This window comes from Antechinus flavipes, chromosome 3 (genome assembly GCF_016432865.1).
Source record: "Antechinus flavipes isolate AdamAnt ecotype Samford, QLD, Australia chromosome 3, AdamAnt_v2, whole genome shotgun sequence".
Taxonomy (NCBI): domain Eukaryota; kingdom Metazoa; phylum Chordata; class Mammalia; order Dasyuromorphia; family Dasyuridae; genus Antechinus; species Antechinus flavipes.
Window position 1 is genome coordinate 585,661,502 of NC_067400.1, and position 13,838 is coordinate 585,675,339.

General features: G+C 44.0%; 1 protein-coding gene across 2 annotated transcripts in view; it reads left to right on the forward strand.

Moving 5' to 3' along the window:
• The window catches only part of TMCO4 (transmembrane and coiled-coil domains 4), a 107,696-nt gene extending 93,902 nt beyond the window's left edge, over positions 1-13,794 (forward strand). For both annotated transcript variants that reach the window (XM_051988367.1, XM_051988368.1), the window contains exons 13-14: positions 6,544-6,661; positions 12,493-13,794. In XM_051988367.1, the coding sequence (XP_051844327.1) occupies positions 6,544-6,661; positions 12,493-12,900 (526 nt within the window). In that variant the 3' untranslated portion in view covers positions 12,901-13,794. The remainder of the gene's footprint in view (positions 1-6,543; positions 6,662-12,492) is intronic.
• Positions 13,795-13,838: the final 44 nt, after the last annotated feature.

The following is a 13,838-nucleotide window of genomic DNA, read 5'->3' on the forward strand; positions in this document are numbered from 1 at the left end:
CAGCTCTGACATCCTGGGTTCTAAGGACCCTCCCAGCTCTGACATCCCGGGTTCTAAGGGCCCTCCCAGCTCTGACATCCTGGGTTTTAAGGGCTCTCCCAGCTCTGACATTCTCTGTTCTAAGGGCCCTCCCAGCTCTGACCTCCTGAGTTCTAAGGGCCCTCCCAGCTCTGACATCCTGGGTTTTAAGGGCCCTCCCAGCTCTGACATCCTGGGTCCTAAGGGCCCTCCCAGCTCTGACATCCTGTGTTCTAATGGCCCTCTCAGCTCTGACATCCCGGGTTCTAAGGGCCCTCCCAGCTCTGACATCCCGGGTTCTAAGGGCCCTCCCAGCTCTGACATCCTGGGTTCTAAGGACCCTCCCAGCTCTGACATCCCGGGTTCTAAGGGCCCTCCCAGCTCTGACATCCCGGGTTCTAAGGGCCCTCCCAGCTCTGACATCCTGGGTTTTAAGGGCTCTCCCAGCTCTGACATTCTCTGTTCTAAGGGCCCTCCCAGCTCTGACCTCCTGAGTTCTAAGGGCCCTCCCAGCTCTGACATCCTGGGTTTTAAGGGCTCTCCCAGCTCTGACATTCTCTGTTCTAAGGGCCCTCCCACCTCTGACATCCTGGGTCCTAAGGGCCCTCCCAGCTCTGACCTCCTGTGTTCTAAGGGCCCTCCCAGCTCTAACATCCTGGATTCTAAGGACTCTCCCAGCTCTAACATCCTGGATTCTAAGGACTCTCCCAGCTCTGACATCCTGGGTTCTAAGGGCCCTCTCAGCTCTAACATCCTGGGTTCTAAGGGCCCTCTCAGCTCTAACATCCTGGGTTCTAAGGACCCTCCCAGCTCAGACATCCTTTGTTCTAAGGGCCCTCCCAGCTCTGACATCCTGTGTTCTAAGGCCCTCCCAGCACTTATGTCCTGGGTTCTAAGGCCCTCCCAGCACTTACATCCTGGGTTCTAAGGGCCCTCCCGGCTCTGACATCCGGGGTTCTAAAGGCCCTCTTGATTCTGACATTCTGTGTGATAAGGTCCCTTTCATCTCTGGTTCTGTTCTCTAAGGACCCTTCCCCCTTTGATGTTCTATGTCCCATAGTTGCCTCTTGGTCTAACACTTTATTCTATGTTGAAATTTTCTTCCAGACATAGGACTCTGAGACTCAGATATCACATGAACAGGCTCTCACCAGGTTAGCAGAGAGGGTAGAGATAATTCCAATTCCTTAACCTGCTGTGTAGGCCCGGGGAATGGAGCCTCCTTGGAAGCTCTATGGATAGAAACAGCTGCTGAGATGGAAATTCAATTTTACTTTCAAGTCATTTGAATGAACACCAGTGGGCTTTGCCCTGAATGCAGAGCCAGCCTTTGTGGATTATAATAGAGGATAGAAAAAGGAACAATTACATACTTTTCTTTTTGATCCATTACCGGGGGCCAGAGCTGCCTTGCTATCTCTCTCCTCAGCCCCCAAAAAACCGCTATTAGCCACTTCTGTGAATAAATGAATTGTTTGGGAGATTGAGGTTTATTGACGTGTGGCAGAGTAATTGTGCTTCCATTCAATACCCTGAAGATACTGAATTTGATAACATCAAGATCTCAGAAGACTTTCACAGCTTGAATATGCTTTAAAAAAAAATACATAATAGGGGTATTGTCCAGACAGAAGCACAGAGAGACTGATAGGAAGAGAGGGACAGAGAGAGAGAGAGAAAAAGAGAGGAGGTGAGGAAGGAGAGGGAGAAAGAAAAGGGAGAGAGGGGAGAGAAAGACAGAGCAGACAGAAGGGAGAGAGAGAGAGAAAAAGGGGGGAAGAGACACAAAGAAGAGAGGAAGGAAGAGGAGGTAGAAGAAGAGAAAGGGAGCAAGATAGTCAGAAAGAGAGAGGGAGGGAGGAAGGAAGGGAAGAAGAAACAAATAGAGGAGGGAGGGAAGCAAGAGAGAGATAAGAGACAGAAACAGAGAGACAGAGAAACAGAGACAGAGAGAGAACAAAGAGACAGAGAGAGAGATCAGGGTACCCCATCATTTTTTTTCCTTAAAACTTAGAGAGCGCAGGGTCAGGATGACACTAAGAACTGAGTGCTATCCCAGTTCTCTATAAAAGACCTTTACCAAGTCCTGCTGCCTCTAAGTCTCAAGTTTCCTTTTCTGTGAAATAAAGGGCTGTGTGTTCAACTTCAGCTCTGCCTCTAATTTCTTTGTGACTTTGATCCATTTCTGGGCTTCAGTTTCCCCATTTATAAAATAAAAGTTAGGATGTATTATTTATTTATAAAATGTACTTATTTATTTAGTCAACGTCCTCATAAAAATGAGCATTTCCCTAAACAAAGCAGAATTCTACTTGGATTCTAGGAAACCTCGAATCATTGTGGAATAGATTATTTCATTTAATGTTTTTTCTAGTTCCGATGTTCATTCCCCTAGGCTTCCTTCTAGTTCTGACATTCTGTGTTTTAAGCCCTGTCATATCTCTGAAATTCTGTGTTCTAAGATCCATTGCCTTTGTCTCCTTTTCTGGATCCTCCTCCAGATCACACTTTCTAACCATAGGTGACCCTCAGGGTTCTGTCCTGGACCCTTCAGTCTTCTTCCTCTGTACTACTTCACTTGGAGATCTCCTCAGCTCCCAGGGTTCTCTCTGCTGATAATCCCCAACTCTATCTCAGCTGTCCCAATCTTTCTCAAAGCACCGGGCTGATCATGTCACTCCCTATTCAGTAAACCCCAATAGCTCCCTATCATCTTCCTTTTAAATATAAACTCCTCTTTTGGACTTCCACTTGTAAGCCAGCTTCCTCCTAATTTCCAGGCTTTTGATGCCTTATTCTCAGATATATACTCTTGGATCCGATGATACTGACCCCCACAAACAAGACAGGGTCTTAACTGTGTATTTTCTCTGACTATCCCCTATGTCTAGAATGTTTTCCCTCTGTTCTAACTACTGACTTGCCTGACTTCCCTAAACTCCCACCTTCTTCAGAAAACCTTCCTTAATGCCAGTGCCTTCCCTCTTTTAATTATTTCCTACTTATCCTGTAACTTGTTTGTATTTATTTGTTTGCGTATTATTGCCTTCATTAGACTGTAAGCTCCTTGAGAGCAGGGACCATTTTTTTTTGGTATCCCCCAAAGATTAGCACAGTTCCTGGCACATAGTAAACACTTAATAAATGTTTATTTTTAAAATAAATTTATTGATTAATTAGTTCATATTTTATATTCCAAGGTCCCTTCCACCTCTGAAATTCTCTATTCTAAGATTCCTCCTCTCTCTGGCATTCCATGTTCTCAAGGTCCTCCCAGCCCTGACAAAATGTGCTTCCCTGATTTCACTATTCCTATTGGGAGAGGAAGCCCTTACCTATTATTATCACTTAACATTTTTATCACCTCCTTTACTGATGTTAATACTAAGTAGTCTCCCTGCTTTTGGTTCCTTCCTCACCACTCCCATCGGTCCATCACTCCTACGTTCTCTTCCTAATCCATTGGTCTGATGGAATCACTACCCTTCTCAGATTTCTGCAATAGTTCCCCATTGACAATAGGATAAAACACCAATATTGAAGGCCCTCTACCCTGAGGTTTCAATTTACCTTTAATGCTTTATTTCACTCTCCTTTCCTTCCTATACATTATTTTTAGTCAAAGTAGGCCTCCAGCAACTGTCCAGTGCCCAGGAACTGGCCTTTCCTGCTTATGTGTATCTGCTAGAGTCAGCCTTTGGGAATAAGAATTCTCCCCCTCCATCTCTGACTATGGAGATCTAAGGATTTATAGCTCTGTCCATGGATCAATCAGCTGCCGCTTCTTCAGCCAGTCAGGGGTTAAGTGCTTACTATGTACCAATGAAGGATGAACAACAGTTTTTGTTGTTGCTCCATAGTGACATTGGTCCTTTTTGAAAATGAAGGACAAGGAAAGGAGGAGGAAATTTGGAACAGAAGGTTTTGCAAGGGTCAGTGTTGAAAAATTACCCATGCATGTGTTTTGTAAATAAAAAGCTTTAATTAAAAAAAAAGAAAAGAAAACGAAGGATAAACAACATGGTCACATGCCAAATACTATGCTAAGTGCTAGAAATGCCAAGAAAGGCAAAAGGAAGAAGAAAAAAAATTTCTTTCCCTCAAAGAGCTTATATTCTAATAGAGAAGAAAACATTTTCAAATAACGAGTACATGCGAGATTAATACAGAATAGAAGTAGACAGTCTCAGAGTCTTCATTGGGAAAGATGCTGGCAGCTGAGGGCAGCTGCCAGAGAAAGGGGTCCTTCATAGAGCCTGCCCCAGTTTCCCAAATTAAAAGAGATCTTTCCCTCTTCAGATTTCTTATAACACCTCGTCCATACCTCTCCTCTGGCCTTGTCCAAGGCTGTGCTGGAACCAGCTTGATTTTTTGTTTCATTTATTGTCTGGACTTAAGAAAGCGATGGAAAAAAATCTTAATGTTGCAGATTAAACTTTAAAATGTATCATTAAAAAAACTGTTTTTGGAGTGATGAAACACTTTTTAGCAGCCTCCTGCTTACCGAAGTCCAATTATTTGTACTCATGCTATTTCTCCCTCCTGCCAGTTCGACCCCATCCAAGACTGTGAGCATGGAAAACTATGGCAGTGTTTCCTATTTTATATCCCCAGCAATAAGAACAAGGCTTCAAACAGAGTAGGCCCTTAATTGTGGAGAAAGGGAAATGAAAGCAAAAGTTAACAGTTCTAACTCCACAATTAACAAGTGCTCCGAGGTGAGAAGGTTTTATGGTCCCTCTTCCCTCTTAGGCTCCGAAACCAAAAGACTTAATTATATCCACATCTGGGAGTTTGCTGGAGCCAGCTCCATGAGAACTAATGGTTACAGTTTCACAATGATCATTCATCCTTAGGAAATAGCAAATGCATAAATCAGAGCTTGGTTTCTTGTTTTGTGAATTGTCAAAATTTAAGAAAGTGATGGAGAAAATAAATGACAGCAAACTTTTTTTTTTCTTTTTGATTTTTTGCACATTTTTATTTTTTTTTTATTTTTTTATTTTTTTAAATAACTTTTTATTGATAGAACGCATGCCAGGGTAATTTTTTACAGCATTATCCCTTGCATTCACTTCTGTTCCGATTTTTCCCCTCCCTCCCTCCACCCCTTCCCCCAGATGGCAAGCAGTCCTTTACATGTTGAATGGGTTGCAGTATATCCTAGATACAATATACGTGTGCAGAACCGAACAGTTTTCTTGTTGCACAGGGAGAATTGAATTCAGAAGGTATAAATAACCCGGGAAGAAAAACAAAAATGCAAGCAGTTTATATTCATTTCCCAGTGTTCTTTCTTTGGGTGTAGGTGCTTCTGTCTATCCTTGATCAATTAAGGCTCTCTTTATTGAAGAGATCCACTTCCATCAGAATACATCCTCAAACAGTATCGTTGTTGAGGTATATAATGATCTCCTGGTTCTGCTCATTTCACTTAGCATCAGTTCATGTAAGTCTCACCAGTCCTCTCTGTATTCATCCTGCTGGTCATTTCTTACAGAACAATAATATTCCATAACATTCATATACCATAATTTACCCAGCCATTCTCCAATTGATGGGCATCCCTTCATTTTCCAGCTTTTAGCCACTACAAACAGGGCTGCCACAAACATTTTGGCACATACAGGTCCCTTTCCCTTCTTTAGTCTCTCTTTGGGGTATAAGCCCAGTAGAAACACTGCTGGATCAAAGGGTATGCACAGTTTGATAACTTTTTGAGCATAGTTCCAAAGTGCTCTCCAGAATGGCTGCATGTGTTCACAATTCTACCAACAATGTATCAGTATCCCTGTTTTCCCACATCCCCTCCAACATTCCCCATTATCTTTCCCTGTCTAAATGACAGCAAACTTAAGGAGAGAGGAAAAGAGACTCTGTAGGCACCCGAGCAATGATGCTGTTGATTCCTAGCATTGAGGAGAGAAAAGAAAGGTATGATGGTAGAAATAGGAAGGGGAAGTTCACCTGCATTCATTTGATACAAAGTGAAATGAATTACGAGAGCAGTGACTATAGCCATATGAAATTTTAATTTTGGAAAAAAATTTGAATAAATTTGGTAAATTACTTGGGACTCATTCTTTATTATCCATAGAATGTTAGAATTTAGAATATCATTAAAATGTTTAGAATGTTAGAATTTAGAATGTCTCTCTGACGTTCTAAGGATCCTTAGAACCTGGGATATTAGAGCTGGGAGGGCCCTTAGAACCCAGGAGGTCAGAGCTGGGAAGGCGCTTAGAACCCGCAATGTCAGAGCTGTAAAGGGCCTTAAAACAGGAAATGTCAAAATTTGGATGTAATGTTAGATATATAATTTAGTTTAAATGAACTTTTTTTTTCTTTCCCTTTTTAATTTTTTGTTGTAAAGAATGACTTTCTTGGGAAAGTATTTGGAAATGCAAATATGAAAAAACAAGAGAGAGCAAGAAAAATGTATTTTCACAAAAAGCCTAAAAACTGTTCAATTATATTGAATTGAGTTGAGTTGATGGCCTCGGCTTTCCCTTGTTCCCCTCCCAGGGGAGACTGGCTGCTGAGTTTTGTGTACCGGACATCTTCTGTGCAGCTGAAAGTGGCTGGGCTGCAGCCTGTCAACTTAGATGACAGGAGGATGGTCAACATGGACTTGTCTTCAGTGGTAAGTGCCGGTTCGCCCTTCCCTGCTTGAGTGGGAGGCCGTAGGAAGCGGCTCTTTCTCTTCCCTGAGAGGGTGCTGTCCTGGGAGGCTTTCACTGAAATAGGTGATTGTTGAGCAAGAATAGTGACTCGGCAATGAAATAGGAGGTTCATGCACCAAGTCCGACATTGCCATGAAGAGCCAAGCGAGCTCTGGAAGAGGAAGGAAAGGATTGCCAGACTCAGACCGGAGCCCACTCTTTCTCCCATTCCAATTTGCCCCTTTTGGAGAGCGGCTGTTTTCTAGTATTAAGTGCTGAAGGAGGTCCCCAGGATACCCAAACACAAAGGGAGCCATCCCTGCCCCCAAGGAGCTTACTTTGTTTTGGACAACGTGATAAATAAATGGTAGCGTACAGACTGAATGAAAGAAAGAACATCTTCCCCAGATCAGGAAAGGTCTTCTGTAGGAAGCAGCCACTGAGCTAAGCCTTGAAAGACCAGGAGAGGGAAGCTACATGATAAAGCTCTGACATTCTATGTTGATAGTCTCTGAGTATGACTTGAGTTTCCTCCCAGCTCCAATATCTCTGTCCTCAGGTCCTTTTCCAGGCCAAACTGGTAGGTAAATCACTTAAGGAAAAAAAAAAAGAACATGGAAAACTTCTTTAGAGAATGGAACTGGGAGGGCCCTTAGAACCCGGGATGTCAGAGCTGGGAGGACCCTTAGAACCCAGGAGGTCAGAGCTGGGAGGGCCCTTAGAACCCAGGAGGTCAGAGCCGGGAGGGCCCTTAGAACCTGGGATGTCAGAGCTGGGAGGGCCCTTAGAACCCAGGATGTCAGAGCTGGGAGGGCCCTTAGAACCTGGGATGTCAGAGCTGGGAGAACCCTTGGAGCACAGGAGGTCAGAGCTGAGGGGACTCTTAGAACTCAGGATGTCAGAGCCAGTAGGGTCCTTAGAAGCCGGGATGTCAGAACTGGGAGGGCCCTTAGAACCCGAGATGTCAGAGCTGGGAGGGCCCTTAGAACCTGGGATGTCAGAGCTGGGAGGGCCCTTGGAGCATAGGAGGTCAGAGCTGGGAGGGCCCTTAGAACCCAGGATGTCAGAGGTGAGGGGACTCTTAGAACCCAGGATGTCAGAGCCGGGAGGGTCCTTAGAACCCAGGATGTCAGAGCTTGGGGGGGGGGCCCTTAAAACCCAGGAGGTCAGAGCTGGGAAAGACTTTAGAATACAAATTATCATAAATGGACAGGAGCTTAAAAAGAAAATGTCAGAGCCGAAAGGGACCTTAGAACTTAAGAATACCAGAGCTAGGAAGGAGAGCTGGATGAAACCCTAGGAATTATTCACTCCAGGCTTTCTATTTTATAGCTGCACTAACCCAGGCCCAGAGCTTAAAGTAATTTGTTTAAAATCACAATTAATTATTGTCAGAGCTAGATTTAGAGCTCAGGTCTCATGTCATTTACTCTAGAACTTTGGGATATTTGTAAGTTCCCCTCCTTCTTGTCCTTAGCTTCTTTCCTTCCTTCCTTCCTTCCTTTCCTCTTTCCTTCTTTCTTCTTTCTTTCCCTCTCTCCTTCCTTCCCTCTCGCCTTCCTTTCTTCATTCCTTCCTTCATTCTCTCCATCTCTTCCTCCTTCCTGGCCTAACAAAGAGCTGGCTGGAGATCTGGGTTCACATCCCAGCTCTGTGACCCTTGATAAATCATTAACCCCTCGTTGCCCCAGGCAGCTCTTGAAGACCCTAACTGCAGAGTAGGTACCCATTGATCTGAGGCAAAAAGAGTCTCCTCTTTCCCTAAATCCAGGGATCCACAGGGTTCATCTCCTACTTCCTCCTACTCCCCGACACCCCAACACACACACACATGCATGCATGCACACACACACCAGTTCCAGGGAAATGCCATGTGCAGGAACAGCCGGTGGGCCACATTAGCTAGAACATTGAGTACATCAATGGGAGGAATGGGCCAGTTGTTCTCTTTCGGCTGTGTTCAGATCCTAGCTCTGTTCCCTGCCATGTATGGGCTCTGGGGGAGCTGGCTCAGATTGCCTGGTAAGGCCTGCACACCTCTGCCTGCTTCAGTTTCCCCCCATAGAGGATAATGGTACTTTCTCCTCTCCTCCTTTTCCCTTCCCTGGCATCAGGTTCTCACTGAAATCCACCCAACCCCTCTTAAATTCTCTTAATGATTTCCTATTTATCCTGTTCATAGTGTTTTTGTACATATTTGTTTGCATATTATCTCCCTATTAGACAGCAAGTTCCTTGAGGGCAGGAGCTCTTTTTTGCCTTATTTTGTATTCCCAGAGATTAGCACAGTACCTGGCACATAGTAGGTACTTACTAAATGTTTATTGACTGACATTGCTCCCTCCTAACTGTTTACTTCACTTTGGGATCCCTAAGATTCAGGGGAGCTCTGCAGTGTCATAAGCTTTAAGAGTGGAAGGGACTTCAGAAATTACCCCATAGACTGAAAGTGAATCACAACATAGTATTTTCAACTTTTTTGTTGTTTGCTTGCTTGTTTTTTTTCTCATTTTTTTCCTTTTTGATCTGATTTTTCTTGTGCAGCATGATAATTGTGGAAATATGTATAGAAGAAGTGAACATGTTTAACCTAGATTGGATTATTTGCTGTCTAGGGGAGAGGAGAAGCAGGAGGGAAGAGAGAAAAACGTGGAACACAAGCTTTTGCAAGGGTGAATGTTGAAAACTATCTTTGCATATATTTTGAAAAATGAAAAGCTATTATTTTAATAGAAAAAAAATTACTCGCATATAAACCCTGATTTCTACAGATCAGACAACCAAGACCTGGAGAAGTTAAAAGCAATGCCCAACATCACCCAGCTAGAAAATGACCAAGACAGAATTTCAAACCCAACCGGTCCAAATCCAACACCAGTGTTGGTTCCTTCTTTCAACTACATCGTGTTCTCTGCTTTAATAGTCCCACCTCTAGTGGGCACAGACACCTTCAGTTCGCTTCCTTGAAGACATCCTGGGGCAGATTCCTTGTATTGTGACCACGGTGCACCAGGCTTATTTTCCTTCACTAGTCTATCTACGAGAGGAATCTGTGTAATACTTGACATTTTTCTTAAACTCTGTAACAAGTGTTTCAGAGCTGAAGAGAGACCTCAGAGGTCACGCAGTCCTGCTTTTACCTGAAGCAAGAGTCCTCCTTCCCATAATGTCAGTGTCCCTGACAAGAGATCACCCCCCTCCCTCCCAAGGCAAGCACTAACAGAATTCCCTAGAAGCTTTTCTAAATAGTGAACAAAAATTTGCCTCCTTATAACTTCTATGTAATGAGATGCTAGCAGACATCTTTTGGTTCTTTTCTGAAGCAGACGAGACACTGGTGAAGGGTTGGAGTGGCCCAGCAATTGGTCTTCCCTACATCACCTGCCAAACCCACTCTGCATTCCAAGCCAACAGCCCACATGGAGATTTCCAAAGGTTTCATAGTTGTCAGCCACCCAACTCACTTGCCTCAAGTAACACTGGGAAAAGTTGATGAAGAAGGAACAGATTGGGGGGCTCACCCAGCTGGAGAGAGAAGAGTCTCTGGCAAGCGGCAAACAGACAGAATCTCCCAGAGCCCACTCTTCAAAAGGGGGTGACTCAGATTCCCCTGCAGCAGTGAGTTTCTGCCTGCTCCTGTGGGATGGAAGAGCTAAATCAAGCTTAATGAGGTTTCAGGACTTCAAAATAGAGTACAAAAAGCTCTAAAGGCTTCTGAAGTCCCGGTGAGGTAGGGAATTATTCCTATTTTATAGATAAAGAAAAAGGCCCAGAGAGTTAAAGTGAATATAACCAGCATCATATACATAGAGGGTGCAAAGCTTCCCTGTAGAGGAAAGACCTAACTTGGGATGGTAAGCATTGGATTTGGCCAGTTCACATAGTGGATGCTTCAATGTAAGCTGAGATCAATGTAACCTGGGCTTGGATCCCAGATTTGCCATATCTCGCTTGCATAACCCTAGGCATTCTCTCTCTGAGTCTCAGTTTCCTCAACTTTTAAAGGGGGCTAATAATTCTTGAGCTACCCAAACTTCACAGGTTTGCCAGGTTTATCGAATGAGCTTCCACTTGATTCTTTCCCTTGACTGAAGGACATTACCCACAGTTTTCTTGAGGACAATCTGGGAGAAGGAGGTACAAAAACAAAGTAGGACCTCAAATGGGAATTTCAAAGTCCCTTCTCCTCATCTGCCTTCTCTCTAGGCTCCAACATCCTCCCATTCCCCCATCTCTTCCTGCCACATGGAATGATGAAGTCTAGGCCATTATTCATTCTGCCGAAGCCTTGGGCCCCAAGGACTTAACTAGGCCAAAGAGCATTAGCGAGTGAAAACACACATGTGCTTCAGACATGTACACATAGAACAGGAATAGACAAATTGCATTAAGGCCTGGTTTGGGTTAAATCCCATAAAATCATCTTGAAAAGGATGTGAAGCTCTTCAGATCTGTCAGACTTTTTATTATTTGTGAGTTGTGGTTATGATTGACCTGGATGCTACATCTGTCAATTTATGATCCTGTCAAGCATTTACATTTGATAAAAGAGATTTTTAAAAATTCTTTTCTGAGGCACTTACAGAAGAGCAGAGTTCTTGGTTTCATGTTCCAGGCCAGAGAGGAGAACTGAAAGAAGACTTTGGGTCAAAGACACCATCCCCCATGCCCAAGGACTAGAGATGATTATACCCATAATCAGCTATAAATTTTTTTAAATGATCAGGCAAAGGAGAAAGAAAGGGAATAGAGAAGACCAGATTTCATTTTCAGAAGAGGATACTGAAGCAAAAAAAAAAAAAAAAAAAAAAAAAAAAGCCTTTCTATCCCAATGAGTAATGTTAAAAAAGAATTCATAAAAGAACTCAAAAAAGACTTTTAAAAATCAAATGAGAGAGATTAAGGAAAAACTAAAAAAAAAAATTCAAGAAAAACAAGAAGATTATGAAAATAAAGTCAGCCAACTAGAAAAGGAGATCTCCAGAATCCTTAAAAACCAAAATTGGGCAAAGGGAAATCAACAAATTTATGAGACCAAAAAATAATAAAACAAAATACAATAAAAAATAGAAAAGAATGTAAAACATTTCATAATAAAAACAACTGACCTACAGAACAAATCAAGAACGTAAAACATAAAAATAATTGGGCTACCTGAAAGCTATGACCAAAATAAAAAGAATCTTCGTAAAATAATACAAAAGATAATTTAAAAGTATTATCAGCCTCACTGCTTCAATTAATAACAACAATATAATAGTTCATACATTTATTTAACACTTTAATGTTTGCAAGGTGCTGTACAGTTATTATTTTACTTAATCCTCACAACAACCCTGTGTGGTAGGTGCTTTTATTATTCCCATTTAACAGATAAAACTGAGAGAAGTCTCCCCCCTACACTATGTGGTCTCTTCAGGGTTGCCATAGCACAGAACATACATTTTCTCATTTTGGATCCTCACCACAAACTGAATGAGGTAGGTATTTTTTTCCTCACTTCACAAAAGGTTGAGAGAAGTTAAATGTTTTACTTGGGGTCACACAGCTAGTACATATAAATCAATACATATAGATCAATCCAGGTCTTTCTGATCCCCAGCCCAGTTATCTTTCCATGGACTATTTCTCTTATTTGATTTTCATTGTAATTGGCAGGAAGGCTAATTTTTTCTGTGTTTTTCAGAAAAAGAAACTGAGGCTCAAGCCCCAAGGGAAGTGACCTGCTATTAATATTAAGGCCTGGAGCAGGACTGGGAGCCAGGGCTTCCCTGACTCTGTTGTCCCAGGCTTCTCATTGTGCTCCTTGCAGGTCAGTGGCCACCTGGACTACATGAAGAAAATGGACACCATCCTGAAGGCTGTGGGGATTCGCACCAGAGAAGACGTTTCAGGAGACAAGATTTTCTCCATCGCTCCCAGCCTCCAGGGAAGAGAGGAGCTACAGCCGGAAACCTCAGAGCCTTCAAAAGAGAAGGCAGCCAGAGACCCCGGCTGCCAGGCCCAGGACCCCATCCCCAGCCATGGGCACGTCCAGGACAGTGGAGTGATGGACCAGCCCAGGGGCTCCCCCGAGCCTGGACCCTGCCAGGCCCAGAGCCTGGATGAGGTCGGCCATGTAAACCGCCCCACTGTCTGCAGCCACATCCTAGGCCCAAACCCACTGGGCTGCCCGGACTGTGCCAACAACAATGAGGCTGGCAGCCCTGAGTTCGACTGATCCGAGGAGAATGGAAGAGACAGCATCCCCCGGTACCCTCCTCTCGTCCCTCCCCCTACCCTCTGCCCGCTGGCAGAGCGGGGAAGGGATTGATATCTGCTCCCAGGTGTTGGGTATTCTGGGGCTAGATCTTGGGAAAGCAAAAGGAGGTTCTCAAGGAACTGGAAGGTGAGGGGCTCAAAGAAATGAGAGCTTGTCATAGGCTCGGCTTCAGAGAGCTTTTTATGGGTCAACTAATCAGACATTTGTAAGACTGTTAAGCCAATCAGACATTTCTCATACGTCTTGCCAATATCAGATGGAGGGTCCAACTGAGAAAAGTGAAGGCGATCCAGGGTCAGGGTGGATATAGGGAGAGACTAGGCCTGTACCTCTGTTGAGCCATTTCTGCTTCTCTCATTCTATCTCCTCTGTCTGTTCTTGGACAGGGCAGTGCTTAGGGATCTGGAGATGAATCCTTGGGGCAGGAAACATTTAAACAAGGAAAGGGCAATCACAGAAAACCCCCTAGTGTTGTTTGAAAACTGATGGTTAGAGAGAGTCCAACACTGTCTATATACACGGTAAGTGGGGACAAGGGATACCAGGCAAGGAGCTCCTGGAGCAGGGATGGAGGGAATACGACCTCCTCTATTCTCAGGCCACTCCTCCCTCACCGAGTGTGCTCGGAACCTCCCTGGTACCTCTTGACATCCCTGGGAGGGAGAGAGGAAGTCAGAGATGTCTCTGAACCAAACCCAATGAGACACTGAGGTCCAGAAGCCAATGGGCAACTAGGTGGAAGAGGAAGTGAGAAAGAGGGAAGGAGCTGGGTCTCGGCCTAGTCTGCCCTTCTTTCTTGGGGGCAGCTGTGGTTAGGAGGCAAATAATAAACTGAATGGCTGAAAAGTTGAAGATGTTCTGTGAACTTTTATTACCGACCTCCATGGGTCAGTGGG